Source organism: Panthera uncia, assembly GCF_023721935.1.
Source record: "Panthera uncia isolate 11264 chromosome A3 unlocalized genomic scaffold, Puncia_PCG_1.0 HiC_scaffold_11, whole genome shotgun sequence".
Classification (NCBI taxonomy): domain Eukaryota; kingdom Metazoa; phylum Chordata; class Mammalia; order Carnivora; family Felidae; genus Panthera; species Panthera uncia.
Genome location: NW_026057578.1, coordinates 16,246,640 through 16,268,804, shown reverse-complemented (window position 1 = coordinate 16,268,804; position 22,165 = coordinate 16,246,640). Strand labels below are relative to the sequence as shown.

Sequence of the window (22,165 nt, the reverse complement as noted above, 5' to 3'; positions counted from 1 at the left end):
AAGAAGAAGAAGAAGAAGAAGAAGAAGAAGAAGAAGAAGAAGAAGAAACAAGACAAGAAAGAAAAAGCAACGACTGAAAATACCTCCTTATCCTACTCCCCAGGGTGACCACTATTCACAGTTTGGCATCTTTTACAGTGTGTATCCAAACACACACACAGTTGTTGTTTTTATAAAAATGGGATCACGTCCTTGATTCTTTCTCCCAACCAGTCCCAAGTCAGTACCTGCAGACCTTCCTCATCCCATCGTATTCCACAGAATGGATATATTTTAATCTGTTCAACGCAGCCCTGCTTTGAGACATTCAGCGTGCCCCCGATTCTTGTCTGTAACAAACAACATCTGTGGGTGTGCACTGTGCACGCCAGTGCAGGTATTTCCGCAGGACGGATGCTCAGAAGTCTGACTGCCAAGTGAAACGGCATGCAACTTTCACGTGTTGACAGGTGCTGCCAGGCTGCCTTCCAGAAGCTTTTCCAGCTCAATACCTGCTCCCGAGGCAGCATGCGTGAGTGGGGAAGGCTCGTAAGCCACAAACGATGCAGAGCCAGGCTGCCTCCCCTTCCACTCCCTGAGACCTGGTGTGGAGACCGCTGCCAGGAGCTCCGAACACTCAGGCCCAGATTGGGATAGAAGATGGATTTTGATAAAAGAGATTAAATAACAGGTTTTTCCATTTCACCTTATAGGAATGGGATGGGGGGGGGCGGGGGTGCCGGGCCTCCAGCCAATAGAGGACCAAGACTTGTCAGGAGGGCTTATAAAGCTTGCTATTTCTGGCATTTTTTCTCTTTCTCTGCTGATTATGCAGCAGAATCGCACAGAGGCTGTCGCGGGCGCGTTCTCTCGCTGCCAGGGCTTCTGTGGAATGAGACTCGGGCTCCTTCTACTTGGGAGACGCTGGTGCATTGCAGGTGTGTTTCAGCAGAAGGTAAGCAGCGGGTGCCCGCCACCTCCTGAGGTGGAGGCGGCCAGGCCGTTGCTGCGGGGTGAAGACAGACAGTGCCTGGGTGGGGGCAGGCAGCGACCTGGACTGGTGCCTGTCACGTTGTGGAATGAAGATGCTTTGGAGGGTTCCAGGAGGCCTGCACTTGGCAGCTCCTTCTTGAAAGGGAATTCTAAAAGTGGCTGGGATTGGCCCCTGGAGGGGCAGGTCTTGGTGCCCTGAGCATCATAGCTGCCCAGGGTACTCAGGAAGCATTTGTTCATTCACTCATTCATTCATTCAATCCATTCAGCACACCCCACAGTGGGCCTGGCCAGGTGTGGGTGGGGGGCCTGGCCAACTCAGACCAGAAACAAGGGTGGGGATAACACATGGTATGGCAGGGGCCCAGAAGATACCTAGGGTGAGGAGTGGGAAGGGCTTTTCAAGGCAGGAGGGGTGAGGAGTAGCTGAGGCTGTCACTAGGAACCAAGTTTGAGCTGCTGCTTCCATTGGATTTTGGAGTTTGTAGAATCAATAAAACTTCCTCCCCAGATTTGCAAGTACCACCTTTTCCTTTTGCCTGTTAAGGATATTGAAAAATAAGCAGTTGGGATCTCCAGTTGCTGTCCTGTTGTAAAAGCAAGGACAGCAAAAGATAAGGAAAGACATTGTCACAGATTTTTTTTTAAGTTTATTTTTATTTATTTTGAGAGAGAGAGATGGAGTGTAAGTGGGGGAGGAGCAGAGAGAGAGGGCAACATTGAATCCCAAGCAGGCTCTGCACCATCAGCATGGAGCCTGACCTGGGGCTTGAACTCATGAACCATGAGATCATGTCCTGAGTTGAAATCAAGAGTCGGAGGCTTTACCAACTGAGCCACCCAGGTGCCCTGACATTGTTACAGATTTAAAGGCAAACACATACACACATAATAGGCGACAGAGATTTTGAATGCAGAAACCTACTACTAATGACATTTTCCAGCTGTCGCTGGGGAGATTGTCTTTGTGGAGGGAGTTGGCTGAGCTGGAGGTGGGGCTTGTTGCAGGTGTCAGGGCTGCACCCAGCTGAGCAGGAGGCCTGACCTCTTCTGGTGCTCTGATTTATCACAGTCGTTGTGGAGAAGCTGGCTTTGTGCACGTGTGTCCCAGAAACGGAAACCGCCCTCTCAAGCCTGCTTTCCCTTGCTTGGAATGTCCCAAGGGAACCAAGAGAGACCAAGAAAGAGGAGCTTCTGTGCCCCCTGGCGTGATCTCCACTTTCTGCATGCTGGTTCTAAAGGCAAGAGGACGCAGCCCCTTAGTCTGTGGGGGATGGCCTTGGAGCCAGTCAGCCACTGAGGAAATAGCCACGGAGTGCCTCCTGTGTACCAGGGTCTGGGTTAGGTACTGGTTTCAGATCTCAGCTCTGCCACACATACAGTCTGTGACATAGGGCCAGCTTTTGGAGCTTTGCAAGTCTCTGTCTGCCTTTCCATAAAATGGGGACACTGATACCTCCCTCCTTGTGTTGTGATGATTGTGTGTTGTGCACACACATGTGCTGCCTAACACTTTGCCTTGTATGTGGTAGGACCTCCATAAATGTTGAGTGAATGAAGGAGCAAATGACCCAGAACCCATAGCTCTGCTTAGGAGAACTTCATGGCTAACACTGTGTGTGTGTGTGTGTGTGTGTGTGTGCGCATGTGCACACACACATATGACCTGGGGAGCTCTCCCCCTTGTGCTTACAGCCAGAGACTTTGTGTTCTGGTTCTCTTCTTAGGGAGCTTGGATGCAGGGCCACATTCTGCTTCACAGTCCTGTCTGGTACGAATTTCTCTATGTCTCTGGTCACATCCATAGCTCTTGACTGGGAGAGGAGGAGTTAATTACAGGGACTTACTGGTTGTCTTGAAACAGGCTGAGTCTTATTTTTAATGCTTGCTGAGAGCCCAGGGTGGGAAGAAAGACTTTGGAAGGGAGATGGGAGTAGTCTTAGAAGGGAGGGTGTGACTGGAGTATCACCATTCCTGAATACCCCCAGATCTGGAGAACAGAAGCTGAACCCAGGGTTGGGTTTTTTTTTTTTTTTTGATGTTTTAGGTTTATTTTATTTTTTAAAGTTTATTTTTGAGAGAGAGAGAAAGAGAGAGAGAGAGAGAGAGAGCAAGCGAGCAGGAGAGGGTCAGAGAGAGAAGAAAAGAGAGAATCCTAAGCAGTTTCCACATTGTCAGCACAGAACCTGATGCGGGCTCTAAACTCACTAACTGTGAGATCATGACCTGAGCCTAAATCAAGAGTTGGACACTTAAGCAAATGAGCCATCCAGGCACCCCTGAAGCCAGGTTGAAGACTTGGCTTTGAGTCCTGGCTCTGCTTTGTGTTTGCTGTGTGGTCTCTGGCAGGTCACTTACCTCTCTGAACCAGTTTCCTTACCTATAAAATGACAGATTATTAGAATTAAATGGGACTAGGTATATAAAGCACTGTGTTGGTGCTCAGTAAATAAAAATACTCTTCCCTCTTGGGGATGGACCCTGGAGCCTTTGACTGGGGCCCAGGGTATCTGCTGGCACACAGGGTTTGGTACACAGCAGATACCTAATGAATATTTATGGAGCGGATGAAGGTGCCCAGGGAGTGGGAAGTCAGAGTTGTATGTTTATATCCTCCTATGCAATTGCTTTGCGATCTTCAGTAAGTTCTTTGCCTTCCTTTGGTCTCTGATTCCCTTAGAAAAAAGTAGTTCAGGCTGGTCCTGCAAACTCCTACTATTCTGTTCCGTGTTGGAAATTCAAACATAAACTCATGTTTGAAATTAATTTCCTTTCTGCGATTAGTGGAACCCGTGATGACTGTCTCCCTCCTGCTGCCTCCTGCATTCGCAAACCAGTAATTAACAAAATTGGGAGCAGAGGCAGAGATGCAAGGTTTCCTGAGGAGGCCGCGCGGGCATGGCTGGGGCTCCCTCTGTGGTACCTGCTGTGATTGCCTCCAGGAGTCACCATCTCTGTCCAGTCCGGGGGCCTGGCAAGTGTTCACGTGTATGGATAATCACGAATGGAGCACTGAAATATCATAGATGGGAAGTGGTTTCTCCAGTTTCTCCCAGACCCTGGGGTGCTGTTTTCCAGGGAGGGTGTGGGGTCCTCCTGCTCTTGGGTGTCTGTCCAGATGGGCACTGATAGAGGAATCAGGTAGGCTGGGATCTTCAGTCTTCCCTTTCTTGATTTCTGGCTGAGACTTTAGGCAATGCGCTCACCATCTCTGGGTCTGCCTTGCTGTGCAGCCATGGGGGCAGCAGCCTGTTATGAATGGGGGGATCGTATAGAAAAGCCGCTTTGATTTACATCTTCTCTCCCCAGAGGATTCATCTGAAGAAGACAGTGGCTCTAAATGGTCCTTGTCTTGATTCACACGCCCCACCTTCCGACATGCCCTCCCCTGTCATGCCCATCTTGGTAAACACTGTGACTGTCTGCTCCTTGGCTTGCATCACTCCTGGCCCTTCTCTCTGCCTCACTACCTGATGGCTGTACCTGCAGGGTACAACCCCACCTCCCTACTTCACTATTCCCTGTTGCTGGGTGATACAGGAACCTCTGCCCAGGCCTCCCTGCCTCCGCCTTCCTTGTAGAGTCCTCTCTCCTCACACAGGTAGCAGGATCTCTGTGAACCACTCCCCTGCTGAAAGCCTTTTGTTGGATGGTTGCTTGTAGCCTGTTGGGCCTGTTCCGATACCCTTAATGTGTATTAATGTGGCCCCTTGGGGGGCTGGGGCACCTGTCTGATTTCAGTTTTTGCAGTCAGCAAGCTAGCTTCTGCCTCCTCCCTCCCAAGCAGAATCATTGCTGCTGTACAGCTTCCTGAAGCCCCCTCCCCCACTAACCAAGCTGTCATGCTTCTGGATTTATACATGCAGACCTTTTTGTCCAGAATGTTTCCTCTACCCCTTGAACTTCTGCTCATTATTGCAGACAGAGTTGTGGCATCACTGCTTTCCAGAAGCCTGCTCTGATTGCTCATTTCTCCCACCCCCAACAGTCTGGGCCAGGGACCCTTCCCTGCCCCCACCCCATTGTAATCCTCCTCATCAGTGCTCTGATGCTCTGGGGGACTGAAGCTGGGTATGATGCATTTTATCCTCACACCCTCTGGAAGGTGATGCAACACAGAGTATCTGCTTAGGAAACATTAATTTAGGTGTAAATGCAAAGAACTCCTTGCAAATTAAGGGCCTTCAGACCTAGGCAGACTGGATTAGATCCTCAGCCTGTGGTTTGATTTGGCTTTGTTACCTTGGAGAAACCATCTAACCTCTCTGATCTTGGAGGGTCATGAGGATGGACACGATGACACTTACAACAAATTTCCTGTTATTTCCCGCCTGCTGGACTGTAAATGTCCCCAAAGGCACTTAGAACATTTAAATGGCTCCCCTACTTTGCTCTGAACAGAGCAAACCCAAAGAGGGGCCAGGCCCAGCGGCCCCCAGTACCGTGCACAGAGGAGCCCTGCACAGAACCTCAAACAGGAGCAAAAATAGCACCCATTCAGGCAACCTGAGATGCAGAAGCCACAGGAAGAAGCCGCAGGCCAAGCGGATGTCAGCTGCTCTGAGGCCCCACCGAGGCTCCTCCGATGTACCGAGCTATTGCAGGCCTCACGCCTGCCCTTACTGGCTCCTCTGACCACAGCCATCAGATAAGGCCGAGGAAAAAAGTGCTGGCTTCCTCTCTCTGGGGAGGAGTAATCTCAGTGCCATCTGTGGGGTGCACTCCACTCTCTGTTGCCTCTCTGGCATCTCTCCCCGCTGCCTCCTTGCTCGCTTTGCTTACCTTACTGGTCTTCACCCATACAGTCCCACCTTTGGGCTTTTGCACAGGTGGTTTCTCCCCCATTTACTCGCCTGACTTAGTCCCTTACCTCCTTTCAGTTTGCCCAAATGCCCCTTTCTTAGTGAGGCCCACCATGGCCACCCTCCTTAAACTCACATAGCCTCCATCCAGGCATTCCTGATTCATCTCACCTGCTCACCTTTTCCTTCCTTCCCTAATTCTTGAACCTTCTAACATACTGTGGAAGTGACTTAGTTACCATATTTAATGTTTGCTTTTTGTCTTCAATGCAAGAGGCAGGCTCCAGGGATCTTTGGTATTAGAATAGTGCCTGGACCCCAAGTAGATACTTAATAAGTATTATTTCAGGAAATGGATGCATGAGTGAGGGGATAAGAACCAGCCCAGCCATCAGAAGGGGGTCGGGCCGGATTTGTTTGGATTCTTATTTCACATGCACACTCACATGTATGAACACACATGTGTGCTTGCATAGATATCTCTAGCCACTTTTTGAGCCTCTCAATGTTTGAGACAGGGCTGGTCTGAGGTCATCAAATAGCTCATCAAATGTTTGTAGGAAGGAAAGGGAGATTGACAGCTGGGCCAGTGTGAAGGAGACCTCGTGCTTTAGGGAAAGGGCCTTTCCAGGAGTGGGTCAGCCGGCAGGAGAGGAGAGGTCCAGTGGGAGATGGCAAGGGATGGGACTAGAGAAAGTGGCAGGAATCAGGTCAAGCAGAACATTGGGACCAAAGAAAAGAGGTGGGAGCCTTTGAAGGACTTTAATCAAGGGAGTGACTTATTGATGATTTAAGATGGGGTTCTCCTGGTTTGTGACTAGGTGGGAAAATTCAGTCTTTGTTCTAAGAGTCAACTATATGCCAGACACTCTTGGCTGTGCTTTTCATGAGGTTTCTCATGAACCCATTATGTAGGTGAAAAAATTGAGACTCATGGAAGGGAGTTTCACAGAATCTATCCTCCATATGACAGCCTGAGTCATCTTCTAAAATGTAAATCAGAGCATGCTACTCCTTTGCAAGAACTCTCCAGGGTCTTCCCATTTGGGATAAAATCCAAATCCCTACTATGGCCCCAGGTTTTCGTATGCTTTGGCTCCTGCCGACCGCTCTGATCTCAACCTTGTCCCTCCCCTGTGCTCTAGCCACATTATTTCTCCCCCATGTGACAGCTTTCTGCTTGCTGACCTCAAGGACTTTGCCCTTGGTAATGCCTCTGCCCACAGTACTTTTTGAGCCCCTAGGGCTCCCCCAGTTTAACTGTTATCTCTAGAGAGAGATCTTTTCAAGTTGTTCCTTGTTGTCTTCTATCTCTGCAAACAAGGGGTTGCTTCACAGCATTTTATCACAGTTGTGCCCATGTTTGTGTGTTTGCTTGTTTGTTGCCTGCCTTCCCCAGTAGGCTCTAAGGTCTGTGGGGGCTGGGATCATGTCTGTGGAGGATGCAGGGAGCTCTAGGCCTGTGTGGCCTGGATGGCTGCGTGCCTCTGGACCTGCCCAAGAAGGCAAATGCCTTACGGGGACCCCTGGGAGGGGGGTGGGTAGCACCATGATTCCTGCTGCACCTGGTCTTGACTCACTCCCAATGCCGCCATATTCCCCATAAGATGCTCTACCTGGCATTTCAGCTGCCTGGAGAATCCATGAATATATGTGGAAAGATGTCAGGTCTGGGCTCGAATCTCAGCTCAGCCACCTAATAGCTGTGAGATCTTGAGCACTTGCCTTTACCCTTTCTGAGCCTCACTTATCTCTTCTGTAAAATGGGCACACAGAGGGATGGTCTGTCAACAAGGTCCTATCACCTGTGTGCCCAGTGCTTGGTTCAGCTCTAAAGTCCCTTATCTGAAATCCAAAAAGCTCCACCACCAAATACTGGTTTGTAAATATGCTGTGAACTCATTTGACCCCAGAACCTGATCTGAACTGACACAAAACTCTTCATAATTTTTACTTAATCCTTGTGTGGATATTCACAGGATATGAATGTGTTTTATTGCAGGTGTGGCCCCGGACCCCACTCCGGCTACTATGTAATTTGTGGGATTTTCACTTCCTTTTTGGAAATCAGAACACATTCTGAATTCTGGAATCCCATGAGTCTGGCTCAGGGGCTTGGATCCGTGTGTGCGAGCTGATACTGAAGACCCTCTTGGGGCCCGGAAGGGTCGGGGGGCCTGTGACAGCTGTTGCATAGCCAGAAACCTCTTGTTTCCTCTCGGTTTCTTGGTGGCCAGTGTCTTTTTAGCTGTCTGGGGTTACGTTGGGTTTTGTTTGCTCAGGGGCAGAGGTTATGGCTTGGGCAGGGTGAGCTCAGGTGCTCGAGCTTTTTTGGTTTGAATTTAAAAGGAGAATTTTTTTTCTTATGAATCATCAGAAAAAGAAATCAGAAGGAAGTGTGTGACCAAAGAGAGGAAATTAGGGTTTGCGAACTGCGTGAGTCACCCCCTTTCTGACTCCTGGGTGATCCCTTGCTCTTGGCAGTTTTCATTCATCTCTGAGACTCTCGGTTCTGTAGCTTGGAAAACATACCAGGGACTGCCGTGGTTTTATTCTGGCTCCAGCCCCGCTTCCCTTTCTAGCCATCAACATAAATGTCTCTCTTTGAATCACTGCCACACTGTTTTACTTCTTATTGCTTTATCGAATGTTTCTTCTCTGTCCAGGCTCTGCTCAGAGTCCTACTTCCTGGTCCTCCCCACCCTCGCCCAATCACTGCAGCAGCTTCTGCTTGGCTTCCTGGACAGGTTCCAGTCTTACCTTTTCCAACCCATTCTCCATCCTGAAGCCAGAGGCCAGCTTCTAAAATGCAGCCCCCACCCCCCACCCCCGCCACTGCCAAAAGTAGAATAAAGTAAAGTAAAGTAAAGTAAAGTAAAGTAAAGTAAAGTAAAGTAAAGTAAAGTAAAATGCAGCTTCATTCTGGGCGTCCAACTCCTTGGTGTAGCCCTGAAAGCCCTATCATGATAAGGTCCTGTTTGCCTTGCATCTCGGCTCTCACTGCCTCTCTGTTCAGTGAATGGGCCCCCTCTCCAGCCCCCAGGTCTTGGTGAGTGCTGTTCCCATGCCCTCTCCCTTCCATTGGTACCTTCTCTCGTCACCTGGTCAGTTATGCTCATGCTGCAGGTGGGTCTACTTAGAAGCCATCTCCTTCGTGAAGTCTTCTCACACGGCCCATCTCTAGGCTCCTGTGAACTCTGGCTCCCCGTACACTCACCACCCACGTTACAGTACCTGGTCCCATTCCCCTCAGTACACCACAAGCTCAGGAGGACAGAGACTGGGTCCCATCCATCGCTGGTACCATCTCCAGCCCTTAGGACAGAAGACTGTTTTAAGCAAGACTGGATGTACTTGAGACAAATAGGCAGTGTATTGACAGGGTGACTCCTAAGGCAGGAGACAGGGGTCTTGGGTTTTCATCTACCTTGCTTCTGGCTGGCTGTCTGCCTTGGGGGTGGGTGCCATATTGCTTTCCAGTAGGCTGGAAACTGTTTTCCATGTCAGCAGTGGCATGAAATATCCCTTTCATTATAGTAGGTGTGTTTCGTGTGTATTTTTCTCCTGTCATCATCGAATCAAGTGTACAGTTTCCCTATATATTTGTTTCTTGCATGACTTTCCTGTTTGTGTCCTGTGTCCTTTTGTTTATCAGCATCTTGCTGTCTCTTTAATTTGACTGAAATGTTTCTACGTCTTATGTATTAACTGTCTCATAGTTGGTGCTGATATTTTCTTAGTCTGATGTCCTTTTCATTTTGGTTTTATTATGCTTCCTTCTACAGAAGATATTAATGCATATATATTTGAATCTGTCAATCTCCCTTCCTCTGTGATTGCTTCAAGGGCTGAGGAAGTTATCTTGGTACCATAGATCTGATAAACATTCTGTTCTGTTTTCTGATTATTTCCCTATAACATGACTTTTTATACTTAACTCTTTAATCTGTTTAGAGTACATTTTGGTGGGTGGCTTGCAGTGGGTATCTAGTTAAGTGTTCCTAAATAGGAACAGGATAGCCCTGTTATCCCCATTCTGTTTTTTAAATAATTGGTCTTTGTCTCTTTGTCTCCAAAAGGAGAGACAAAATAGAATAGTTGTTATGAGGGTGAACTTTGGCAGAGTTAAGATACTGGTCTTGCCATTTTCTAGCTGTGTGACCTTTGTTGCTTCAATTTTACCATTAATTTTCTCCTCTGTAAAGTGGGATAATATCTCCCTCATAAGCTTGAGTGAAATATCGTATGGCAAGGCATGTCACATGGCACCTGACATTGTGAGTGCCCTCTTTCACCATACATTTTCTTTTTTATTTTAATGTTTATTTATTTATTTTTGAGAGAGAGAGAGAGAGAGAGAGAGCCCAAGCTGGGGAGGGACAGAGAGAGAGAGGGGGACACAGAATCTGAACCAGGCTCTAGGCTCTGAGCTGTTAGCACAGAGCCCGATGCGGGGCTCGAACTCACAAACCATGAGATCATGACCTGAGCTGAAGTCGGATGCTTAACTGACTAAGCCACCCAAGCATCCCCATCATACATTTTCATACAGAGTTGGGTCTGATTCTGCACTTTCTCTTGTGTTGCACTGATTTAAAGTTCTTCTTTGGCATCATTATCATTCTCCTTTGGTTGTGGCTTCACAGAAAGTTTTAGTCTCTGGCCAAGTGAGGCCCCTATCCATTAGTCTTCATTTAGGAATATTGAGGCAAACTCTCCCTGTTTTTTTCAGTGAATGCTGATTCCTCCTGCCCCCCCCCCCCCCCCCCCCGCCCCCCCCAGTGATTTATAGACACCCTCCCGCCTCCCCTCATTCATGTATACCCCTCCCAGCTGCCTTGCCTTTGCTCACTGTGGTCCCTCTGTCTGACAGGTGTGTGTCAACTGCTCTCACCTGGCCTGTCTCAATCTAGTGCCTTGTCACCCCCACTCCCCCATCATCAGTGCTGGTGCCTGCACTCCCTAGGGACCCCAACCATCCCCAGGGATCATTTTTGTGTCTAGTCCTCAGAGCCTGGCCCATGGTCAGGTACATCATAGGTACTCAGATCAGGGATTGGGGAAGGCAGGATAATCCCCATGACCTTCAGCTTTGAGGACAACCGGGCTAACTCTGGCTTCTTTTGGAGGCACAGGCTCAGGGGACCTAGTAACGTAGTGGTTGTAACCCTCAGCACGCTGTTGCCAATAACTGTAGGCCATCTACTAGCTCTGGCCTCAGGTTTCTCCATGGGATAAGGAGAAGGTCTCTGAGGCCCCTGATTTATCTTAAACTGGGTGGCTATAAAGTGATGATGAATTAGAAGAACTCACTGGCATATGCTGTGCCTTGGAGTTTGGGTTGCCCTCTCTTTCTGTTTTCCGGGGAGAAAAGGTCTGTTAGGACACAGGTCCTCCATTGCCCTCCTGGCCTCTGTGCTTCAGGGACCTCAGGAGAACCCAGACTTGGTGTATAAGGGTTCAGTTGTCAAGAGCAGAGGGATGGGGGTGGGAATGCAGCCTTCTAGGGCACCTTGGTGTGCCCTCACGCGGGCAGGCTGCCCTCCCAATCTGCCAGCTCCAGTCCTGTTTTATGGGGGAGAAGCCTGAGGCTCTGACAGGTGAGGTCCTTCCCTTGGCCACAGGGCAACTTGGCTGAGTGCAAGCCTGGGAGTGAGTGAACTCAGGGCTGCAGGCTTCCAGAGCTGCACCGCACCAGTGTTCTCAGCTCCCAAGTCCAAAGGCTGGTTTTAAGACGGCCCTTAAAAAATGAAGCAGCAGTGTTTACAAATATCATTTCCTGTGTTATCTGGTACTGACAGAAGGAAGTGAACTTGGTACTTTGTCTGTGTTAGGTTTTGGGGTTAGATGCATAAATGCCAAGTTCAGGTGACCTAGAAAACCTTTCTAGGTCAAATTACTATTTCAAAAGATTTTTTTTTCTTTTCTTCCTTTTTTTTTAACCGTCCCACAATTCGATGCTGTCGTTGAGATATATTTCCCCTCCAACAATGCAAGCCCTTTGTGGCATGATTGAGGGCTTGTTTTGTAGAGCCGGGGAGAAAATATCTCCCAAATCATCTGCTGCTCATTGTCTCAGGCACTTGCTCGCCCCACCCCCCACTCCATGCCCCAGTCCCACCCAACACACGCTCATGTGGCCTCTGGTTAATTGTCTTTGGCAAGGATCAGTTTTGGGACTTGTTCCCAACCGCTCAGAGGAAAGATAATTGTCAAGCACGAATACTGGCAGTACTGGCAACCTGAGGCTCTAGACCGCTGACCGCAACCCAGCCTCTGGGGAGGAGACTGGGATTGGCCAGCTCTGCCCTTGCAGCATAGCAGGGCAATACCACAAAAATGGAGCAGCCCAACTGTTAGAGCATCGGCCCTGGAGGTGGACTTTCTGGGTTTGAGTCCTGATTCTACCACCTACCAGCTATATGGCCTAGGGCAAGCCATTTACCCTCAGTGAACCTCAGTCATCTCATCTGTAAAATGGGAGCCTTGAGAAGATGGTGTGAGTCAAAATTTACAAATCAATTAAAGGAGTGCCTGGCTTCTGCAAGCACTGTGTAAATGTTGCACAAATTAGTTAAAATAAATAAGTGCTCTCTTTTTAAAAAATGTTTTTAATGTTTATTTTTGACAGAGAGAGACAGAGCATGAGTGGGGGTGGGGGGGGGTCGCAGAGAGAGAGGGAGACAGAATCTGAAGCAGGCTCCAGGCTCTGAGCTGTCAGCACAGAGCCTGACGTGGGGCTTGAACTTACGGACCGCGAGATCATGACATGAGCCAAAGTGGGACACTCAACCGACTGAGCCACCCAGGTACCCCAATAAATAAACGCTCTTAGTGGTAGCAGACATTATCCTAAGTCACCCATGTCCCTCCTCAACTGAGACACTCATTCTGCTGGCCGTTGAGAGTGGTGGCTGCTGTCGCCTCTCTGGGTACTGCCTTTGTGGAAGGAGGGGGCCTTTCCCAAGCTTCTCCCCCTCCCCTGGGGCAGCCTGAGTCCCGAGGCTGGCTCACCTGGGAATATAGCTTTCCTGTTGAGCTTCCCCAGCTCCAGAACTCTCCTGTGGGCAGGCTGCTGCCTCTGATGTGACTTTATCACAGTTCAACTTGTCCCTTTGCCCAGTCCTGCCTCCCTGCCTTTCCTGTGGTGCCCCCCGGTGAAACTTCACTCTCAAGGTCTATTCCCAGGACCCTGCCCTAAAACCACAGGTAGCCACCAGATGTTGAATGGATCTTGACATCCATTTTAAAACACATCTATGTCACTTGCTTGCATTTCCAGAAGGTCTTTGAGGAACAGCTTTGGGGTTTCTGCACCATCCCTGTCCCCCCACATCTTTGTGTGCACCATTGACCTGCCTTGGCAAACTTCCCCTGCTCTGTAGGGTCCTGGTGGAACGTTTGAAGGTAGGTTGGTGATTTCAGGACCCTCTTCTGGCAGAAGAGGAAGGTCTAACTCCGGGACAAACCACCAAAGTTAAAACCAACCAAACTGTTTAAGGGACCCACAGAGCCTCACCCATTCAAACCCTTTATGTACAAAAAAGGAAAGTGAGGCTCAGAGAGAGGAAGGTATTGTTGGAAGCCACACAGCGAACAGGTGCCTCTCCTTTTCCCCCCAGAGGAGATAGTGCTTTGGGAAAAAGTGGGACAGGCTGGTCTTAGGAGTCAGACATGACATAGTCGAGTATGGTGTTATTGTCCAATAAATGCTTTCATGGTGCCCCAAGCAGAGGGCAGCCAGTCTCTTTGGGGGCTTCCTGGACAGGGCGGCATGGAGTGAGTGGGAGTTAACTGCAAAGAAAGGGAAGGGAAGAGAGGTTTGGGGCTGGGGTGGGGGGAGTGCAGAGCCTGGGTGTGTGTGTGAGAGACCTCCTGGAAAGGCAGAGCAGGGGAGGAGCCCCAATGAGGGCCAGGAGGCCACCAGCAAGGTTGGGTTGGCAGGGGGCAGGTTTTCAAGTGCTTTCAAAGACTTTGCCCTAGTGGGGAGGATGGGACTTGAAGGAGAGGGTCTTGGGCAGAACCAGACAGGGGCCTTATCTTTCCTGACCTACTCTTGTCCCTCACTGCCAGCTCAGGTCGCTGCTCGGGGAATAGTTATAGAAGAAATGAGTGAGCAGATGAGGGAAGGGAAGATTGTGCTGGAGAAAGATGGCTCCACTGCAGCGTGGGCAGGGCCGAGCGGAGGCTTTGAAGACACCAGTTCTGGGTTGGGGAGGGTATGTGGCTCCGAGCTGGGAGTTCAGGTCCCTGTCTTCCCTCCTCCCACCCCAGAGAGGCCCACTGGCGCCAGCTGAGAGGAGACTGTGGGCACACGAGGGGTGCAGGTGGGACCAGCTGAGAACACGCACGCCGGCATCTCCTGCCACAGAAGCCCGGTGGGAGGCCCTCCAAGTCTGAGCCAGATCTGATGGGGTCCTTGCCCTGCCCTTGGACAGCCTTATGTGACCACACCCTGACCCACTTCCCAGCCTGCTCTCTCCAGCCACAGGCAGCGTCTGCAGTCCCCTCGGAAACATTCCCCCTCTCAGCGGCCAAATGAAAATGTTTGTTGAAAACAACATGTGCATAATTAAAGCTTAATGAGCGCTTGTCTGTTTGGAATGTGCAATTAGATTTATAATCGGGGATGGGAGCGAGCTCCAAATGGCTTTAAATGGAGCTGAGAGAGAGGATAATTTTTGCCATAAATCTGCGGTAGCTCGGATGGTGTGTAAGCCACCACCGGCCCACCAGGCAGCCATGCTGTGCCCGCTGGGCTGCCCTGTCCATCCGGCTCTCCTGGCAGCCGCAGCTGGCTGATGGCCTGTGTGGGACTCAGCAGGGGTCTTTGAGGTGGTTCTGCTCCGGGCTGGAGCGGGAGCTCCCGTGTGTCTTCCTGCCTGCAGTCTCTGAGCACTGTGATCAGAACCGACTGTGCGGAGAGGAGGGTTGGTGCCGAGTCCAGCTGCCCCGGCCTGTGAGGGCTTGGCCGAGCAAGGAATGCTGCACCCCCACCACGTCACCCCTGGGCCGGGGGGTTGCCCCATGTTTTATTCTCTGCTGTAACCCAGTACCTAGAACTCAAGTAAAATATGAGTGGTGTGCCTCTGTCCCAAACTCTTGCCTTAAGTCACTCTCTGTGGGCCTCAGTTTCCCCATATCTATCACAGAGAGAGAATTCAGCTATTGGTGATGTGCACTCTTCTATCCCCAAGGTTCTGGGTCTACAGCAGAGAGTGGCTGCATCTCAAGCAGTGCCGTCCCGCAGAAATGTCATGCAAACCACATTTGTAATTTTAATTCTCTAGTAGCCACATTGAAAAAAGGAAAAACGGGGGACGCCTGGGTGGCTCAGTCAGTTAAGTATCCGGCTTCAGCTCAGGTTACGATCTCATGGTTTGTGAGTTCAAGCCCTGCATCGGACTGTCTACTGTCAGTGTGGAGCCTACTTCAGATCCTCTGTCCCCCTCTCTCTGCCTCTCTCTCTCTCAAAAATAAACATATAAAAAAAGTAAAGAGAAACAGGTAAAATCAATTTTAACAATATATTTTAGGTAGCTTCATACATCCAGAGTGTTATCATTTCAGCACGTAATCGATAGAAACATATTGATGAGGCATTTTACATTCTTTTGTTGTTGTTCTAAATCTTTGAGACTGGTGTGTGTTTTACACTAACACACATCTTAATTTGGACTAGCCGTGTTCCAAGTGCTCAGGGGCCAAATGTGGCTGGTGGCCACCATACTGGACAGCACAGGTCTAGATGGAGAATGGCTGGAGCCAGTTGAGAAGGGTCTGCTTCTCCATCTGTAAAATGGGGACACTGACTTCTATCTCCCAGAGGTGGCAGGTGCCAGGTAACCCCACCACGGGAGTTGTAGTGATCACTGTCTTTTTATGCTACCTCTCAATGTATATTAAGACTGAACCAGGAAGCACCATCCACACCAACTCTTGTCAGCAGTGGGGAGGAGGGGCCTGCAGTAGCCACAGCTCTGGGCTTGCTCACAAGCCTGCTCCCAGCCCCACTGGGCATTGTTTCCCCTCACTGGTAGATGAGGCCCCAGGCCCAGAGTTGTGCTCTGGTTCACACAGCTGGGAAACGGTGGGGCTGGGAAGCCAATATAGGCTTTTAGGGGATCAGCAGCCTGGACTACAGACTCAGCTCTGCCATATCCTGGCCGTGTGGCCTTGGGCAGATCCCCTAACCTCTCAGCCAGTCATAGTGCTGGATTTCTCTGGGCAGAATAGGAATGTGCACTATGCCCAGCAATGTAGGTACACCAGTAAGGAGAAAAACTTTGTTTGGAGAGAAATGATACTTGATATTTAGAAACAAAGCATGAAAGTCATCATCATGGAAAAGAATCAGCTCTAGACTGTCTTAGAGATTTTAGTTTACAAATTTTATTTCAAATTATGTATGGCAGGTAGAGGCATTAGGGGGCTTTCCCATGTTTAAGACCTCAGAGATTTGCATGTAGCCCCACTGTTTCCTCACCTATGGAATAGAGGTAGTTACAATGACCTCCCAGGGTTGTTCTGAGGATTAAATATAAGTAATAGCTGACAGTTATTGAGTTCTTTCTGTGTACGGGCAATGTTCTGAGTACTTTTGTATATTGACTTATTCAATCAAAATGATAGTCATACCCATTTTCCAGATGAGGAAACTGAGACACGGTAACTTAGTTAAAAAGTCACACAGCTTGAAGAGCAAGGCTGAGATTTGGACCTGGGCAGCCCAGCACCAGGGCCCATGTTTGTAACCACAACACTATCATGCTTCTCTAAGTGCATTTGCGCCTGAGGCTCTATCACTGGCCCCCTTCCATCTGCCCTGTGCCTCTCTGCCCCTCCCTCCTGTCTCCCTGGTCCTGATGTGCATCTCTCTGTGATTCTGCCACGTAAAACCGCACTCTCGGCAGGCCCAGGGTGCAGCTGCCACATTCGCTGCCTCTAGCTTTTGAGCCGTGTTTTATCTGTGTAGAAGGAGTGTTCTCACGGCCCGACGTGGGGGCAGGCAGGTGCAGTATAAGCTGCTTTGATTGTTTCCTCTTTAGATCTCTGTGAGGTGCATCTCTCCCTGTCTGCTACGGGCTGTGCTGGGGGCTGTGCATCCTTGGTCTTTGATCTGTGTCTCTGTGTGGGAGTGGGGAGCAGGGGGAAGAGCTTCTATAGAACAACTGTTGCTTTGGTACCTGGAGTCAAGGCCAGGTTCCTAACTGGCTGGGTGGGTTTGGGCAAGCTCTCCAGCCACCCTGAGCCCTGCCTTGGTCATCTCTACGACAGGGCTGGTCATGCAGCCCTGGCATTTCTGGGAGGGTTCCAGCGATGACCAGGCACAGCTCTCAAATGAGGTCTGGTAGGTGCTCACAGGCCTGAGCTCGCAGCAGCCTCGGATGCTGTGTTCCCTGCTTTTTGCCTCGCCAGCTCCTGTGTGTCATCTGTCATGGAGCTTCCAAATTACCTTTTCAGGACGCCTCTCTTGAGAGGCCTTCTTCCTTGCTTCCACTCCCCTGTGATAACCTTATCCTGCCATTGTCACATTCATCAAAGAAGAAGCCATTACTTGATATCTGGAGTGCTGAAAACTCATTGCCGTACTTTGCAATGTTAGTCTCTCCAAATCAAGCATGAGCTGAGCTTTGTAGGGCTCCGGGGAAGCACAGAGTCCTAGAGTAGAGGGACTTTCATAAGCAGGAGGTTCTGGGACTAGCTGAGCCTCAGAGGTGGACGTGTGGCTATTGGAGTAAGACTGGCATTGATTGCTTGGCTTTCAGAGGCTGGGTGAATGAGAAGCTGTCACTGACCAATTGGGACAGGCTTCAAACAAGTTTGTATAGTTAATTATTCCCATCTTAGGACCAGAACTGCGTGTCTTTCTCACATTTAGAGAGTGGGAACATTTTATTCTTTGAAACTTCTCCATAGAACTGGGGACTCCTTGAAGGCAGGGACTGTGTCAGAATCATTACCGGGTGCCTTGTGTGTCACTACTATGTTGGGCACATAGTATACACTCTCTAGACGTTGTTCAATAAACAGCAGTTGCCCCCTCTGTAACCTCAGAATCCCTTTGCTTTTACATTTCTGTGCCTTGTGACAAGTTTTATTTATTGTAAATACTCAGTGGTTGGGAATTTATTACTTGGTACATTCTGGGTGCTTAATATATGATATACAAGGGCATGGACTGATTTCATTTTGCTTCTGCGTATTTAAATTAGATCCTAGACCCAGGACAGAGAGTAAGAGTGAATGAGGGGAAGACATGGGAGGGTGGGGTCGAGGTGAATGAGTTGACCTTGAACAAGATGGAGATACTTCACCTTTTCAGACAGAAAGGAAGGAGGTCAGGATGGGTGAGCTGTCAACAGTGTCGGGGAGGGGAGAGATTTGAAGGGGTAGCTAACAGCCTCAGTGACATAGGAGACATGGTCCTGTACTAGATGGAGGGGGTTGTGGTTGACATAGGGATAGGAGTTTAGCACATAATAGCAATGATAGTTTAAATCCAAGGTCACACACAACTGGTTACTGGTGGAAGTAAAACTCCAATTCAGGAATCCATGCTGTTGCCCAGTGTATCACACTACATGTAGAAGTTCAATTAAGACCAGAGCAACTTGAGACGGAGGCTTTACGGTTGGGCCCAAGAATGCAAGTCTACAGAAGCAAGCAAGACCACTAAGGGTGGAGCGCACAGCCAGAAACAAAAGACCTAGGGAGAGTTGGATTTCAGTGGGTAGAGAAGGGGAGGAGGGGGATGCTCCACACTGTCTATGGGACAATATGTGTAAAGTCAGGGGCTCTGAAGGTTCCTGCAACCTTTAGGGAACACTGTGGGAGCTGAGGCTCAGGGGCAGTTGTCGTGGAGGGTCCTGTATGGCACAGCTAATGATGTGGTGTCACTGCAGGGTTTTGATCTGAGTACTGAAGTGATCACTAGTGATAGCCAGGGTGGAGGGTGGATTGAGAGTGGGGGTAGCTGAGCACAAAGACACTGTGGGTGTTTGGATTAGGGGGACATAGGAGTGACAGGGTCCAGAGTCATCCTGGAGGTACTGCCTGTGTCCTATGCAGAGGGTGACATCTTCTCTCATGGTGGCAGACCACTTGGAGAAAGAGCAGGTTCATGCCCATGTCATGAGTTCAGTGTGGGGTGTGTGGAATTTGAGATGCTCATGGACCAGATGTCCAGAGGGAGACTGTATGTCAGAATCTGGAGGTAACTTGGCTGAAGGTAAGCATTTGAGAGTCAGTGCTGTGTTATAACCCTAAGAAGCCATGACATTGTCCAGAGAAAGTGTGGCTCCAGTGAGAAGGAAATACCAGATACAGTTATCCACCCACGTATCCATCTCACTCACCCATTCAACCCATTCCATCAAACCGGGCATCCCACCCATCTCTCTGTCTCACCCACCATTCCAAGCATCTTCTCATACACCTACCTCTTCATTCTCACCCCAGCATCCCATCTCATCACAAATTCCATGCATCCATCCATCCTTCCTACCCTCCCGCATGTCCTGTCTTCTAAATCTGCTATCCAGTCACTGAGTCATCTGTTTATCCACCTACTGGCCCATTGATTCCATTCATTCCTCCAAACCACTTATTTTCTCTACGCACCTGTCATCCATCCATCCGTCAATCCCTCCCTCCCACCGACCCACCTATATACCTACCCACCATCCATCCACTCATTTTACCCATTACAACTATTTCCTTCTTTATTCACTATGTCAACCACCAGCCACATGTGACTTTTGAACACTTGAAGTGTGACTAAGTCTAAACTGAGAGGTGCTATAATGTAAAATACACACCAGATTTCAAAGACAGTACCAAAAAAAAAAAAAAGACTGTACACCATCTCATTCACAATTTTTATGTTGATCACACATTGTAATCATAGTATGGTAAAAATATTGGGTTAAATAAACATGTCATTAAAATTAATTTCCCTTGTTTGTATTTGCTTTTTTAACTGTGACCGCTAGAAAATTTAAAATGATATAATGTAACTTGCATTTGTGACTTGCATTATATTCCTATTAGACTGTGCTGATCTATACTATCTATCAGCCATCCATCCATCCATCCATCGACATCCATCCATCCATCCATCCATCCATCCATCCATCCATCTTATCCTTCACTCCCTCACTTCTCCCATCCATTTATCCATCCAGTTATCTCATTTGTCCATCCCACAGGTATTTAATTTACAGCTAATATGAATCAATGACTCTGTGGGTCATAGGAATGAGGAAACTGAGGCACAGAGCAGCTAGGGCACTTGCTCAGGGTAGTGCTGATGGAGCTGGCATCATCTGACTCTAAGATCAGGGCTCCCAACTTTCACCTTGGCTGCCTATTTGCTAAGTGTCCTTAAAGATAAAAATGGGATCTAGGTTGGGAGAGCTGTTGAATAGGAGCCCAGGAACCCCTCTTGCCCAGGGACCACATGGCGTGGGGGGAGATACAGACTCTTTAGAAGCCTCTGTGAGCAGAGTCCCTGGTGGCCGTCATGAAAGGGTTATCCCCACACATTCGATATTTGCAAAAATGTGGGTCCTTTCAGATTCCAAAACTCATTTCCATGACAAAACTCTTGGGAAGAGAAGATGAAGGTCTGGCTTTTACAGAACAATCTTCCAGCTGTAATGAGGACTGAAGATGGCGATGGGAAAAGGAATTATAATTAGAATATGAAATGGGGAAAATTAATCTATTCCAGTCAGTGGTGAGAGGATGTTCTCCTGGCGTTTCGTGGAAATTCTTAGGCCCTTGTTTCCCCTGCATTCCCCCACTCCCTGATTTTAAAGCATACAGAAGGCTGTGTGGTGTGAAAAAAATATTTTTGGCTGAGGGACTGATAGACTGTGAAATATGCACAGAATTTAAGTTCTTGTGTATCTTTCCTTTGTGTATGTGTCTACATGCTTATGCCTTATATGTTTGTGTGCACATTTATGGAGTTCTATTTATACAGCTGCAGGTGAATGTATATTTATACACATCTGGGCAACGTTTCTTGTCCGTGTGTGCATCCTGTGGGCATTGTGGTTCAGTCATGTAAAGAGTCTCATGCTTGTGCCGTAGACGCCTTTGTGTTGGTTTGTGTTATCCATGGATGTGGTACGTGTGTGACCAAGTGCATTCTTGAATGCTGTGTTGTGTGTGACATGGTTCCCCCACTGGTTTGTGGTGTGTATGTGGTCACCATGCTTGGGCACGCTGCGTCCATTGTGTTCACTTGTGTCCACATACACACTCAGCATTTGCTGTGTGGTGGCTGTCGATATGGGCATTCATGATCTTGTGCACACAGAGGAGGAAGTAGCCCTGCTTTGCCCTTTGACTTCTCCCCTTGGCTTCTTTCCCCCAGAAAGCAACCTCCCCAAAAGGGCTGAGGAGGTAAGCCCCAGGCCATAGGACCTTGAGGGTCAAGCCAGAGGAAGCCTGGGACCCTCGGGATCATCCTCTCTCCTTCCTCCTCCTTGCAAGAAGTCTGGCATGGTAGAACACTGGAAGGCCGGGGGGGGGGCGCCTTCCACCCCCACCTCGGGTTCTTGGCTGCTCAGTAGCCAGGTCCCAAGCGCAGTGTGCTCCCAGTGCACCCTGCAAGACATCTGGCAGTAACCAGAGGCTGACCCAGGCCCTGCCTTGGGAACCTCTGCCAACTTCTCAGGTCCCTTGAAAGCAAGAAGCAAGCTTTACTTTGGTGTGGGGCAGCTCTTTCTTGGGTGAATAAACGAGTGAATGAATAACCCCCTAGAGGCAGGCTCTGGTGACCTCATGTGGTCCACGGGCCAACCCCCTTGCATCCTCCAGCATACACACATCAAAATCCAGGGTTTTCTCTCCTCATGTCCCCAGAGCCATTCCCCACGGCTCACTGCAGATAATGCCTCCCTCCCTGAACCACTAACACATACTTATTGTGTGCCACCTAGTAGGTGCCAGGCCCAGGCTAATGATTGGTTCCATAGTGGGGTGCAGCAAAGCCTTGATCCCCCCTCTTGAGGAGCTTCCAGCCTAGTGGGAGAAACCAAACCAAAGAAGCAGACAAGAAGCTGTGAAGAAGCTGTCAAGAAGCTGTGAAGCCCAGCTTGTCACTAAGTGTGCAATTTTGAGGCAGCTGCTAATCCTTCCAACCTGTTTCCTTGGTTTTAAACAGGGAAAATAATACCTGCTTTCACTGGGTTGTTCTGAGGATGGAATAAGATCTTTTATGGAAAGTATTTTGCTCAGTGCCAAGCATATTCATTCATTAACCAAATATTTGTTGAGCGCCTGTTGTGTGCATTGGGGAGAGCAGACGGGTTCCTCCTTTTGCGGTGATTCCGTTGTAGTCAGCAGTTAATAACTGGGCTGTTTCTCGGGCTTTGGGG

The 22,165-nt window shown here is 49.1% G+C and overlaps 1 protein-coding gene across 4 annotated transcripts in view; it reads left to right on the top strand.

Moving 5' to 3' along the window:
• The window catches only part of TOX2 (TOX high mobility group box family member 2), a 136,149-nt gene that overhangs the window by 26,296 nt on the left and 87,688 nt on the right, over positions 1–22,165 (top strand). The window contains exon 1 of one of the 4 annotated variants that reach the window (XM_049650766.1): positions 729–934. The exons of the other annotated variants lie outside the window; for them this stretch is intronic. Coding sequence (XP_049506723.1) covers positions 809–934 — 126 coding nt within the window. The 5' untranslated portion in view covers positions 729–808. Of the gene's footprint in view, positions 1–728; positions 935–22,165 lie in introns of those variants that run through there. 4 annotated transcript variants of the gene reach the window in all.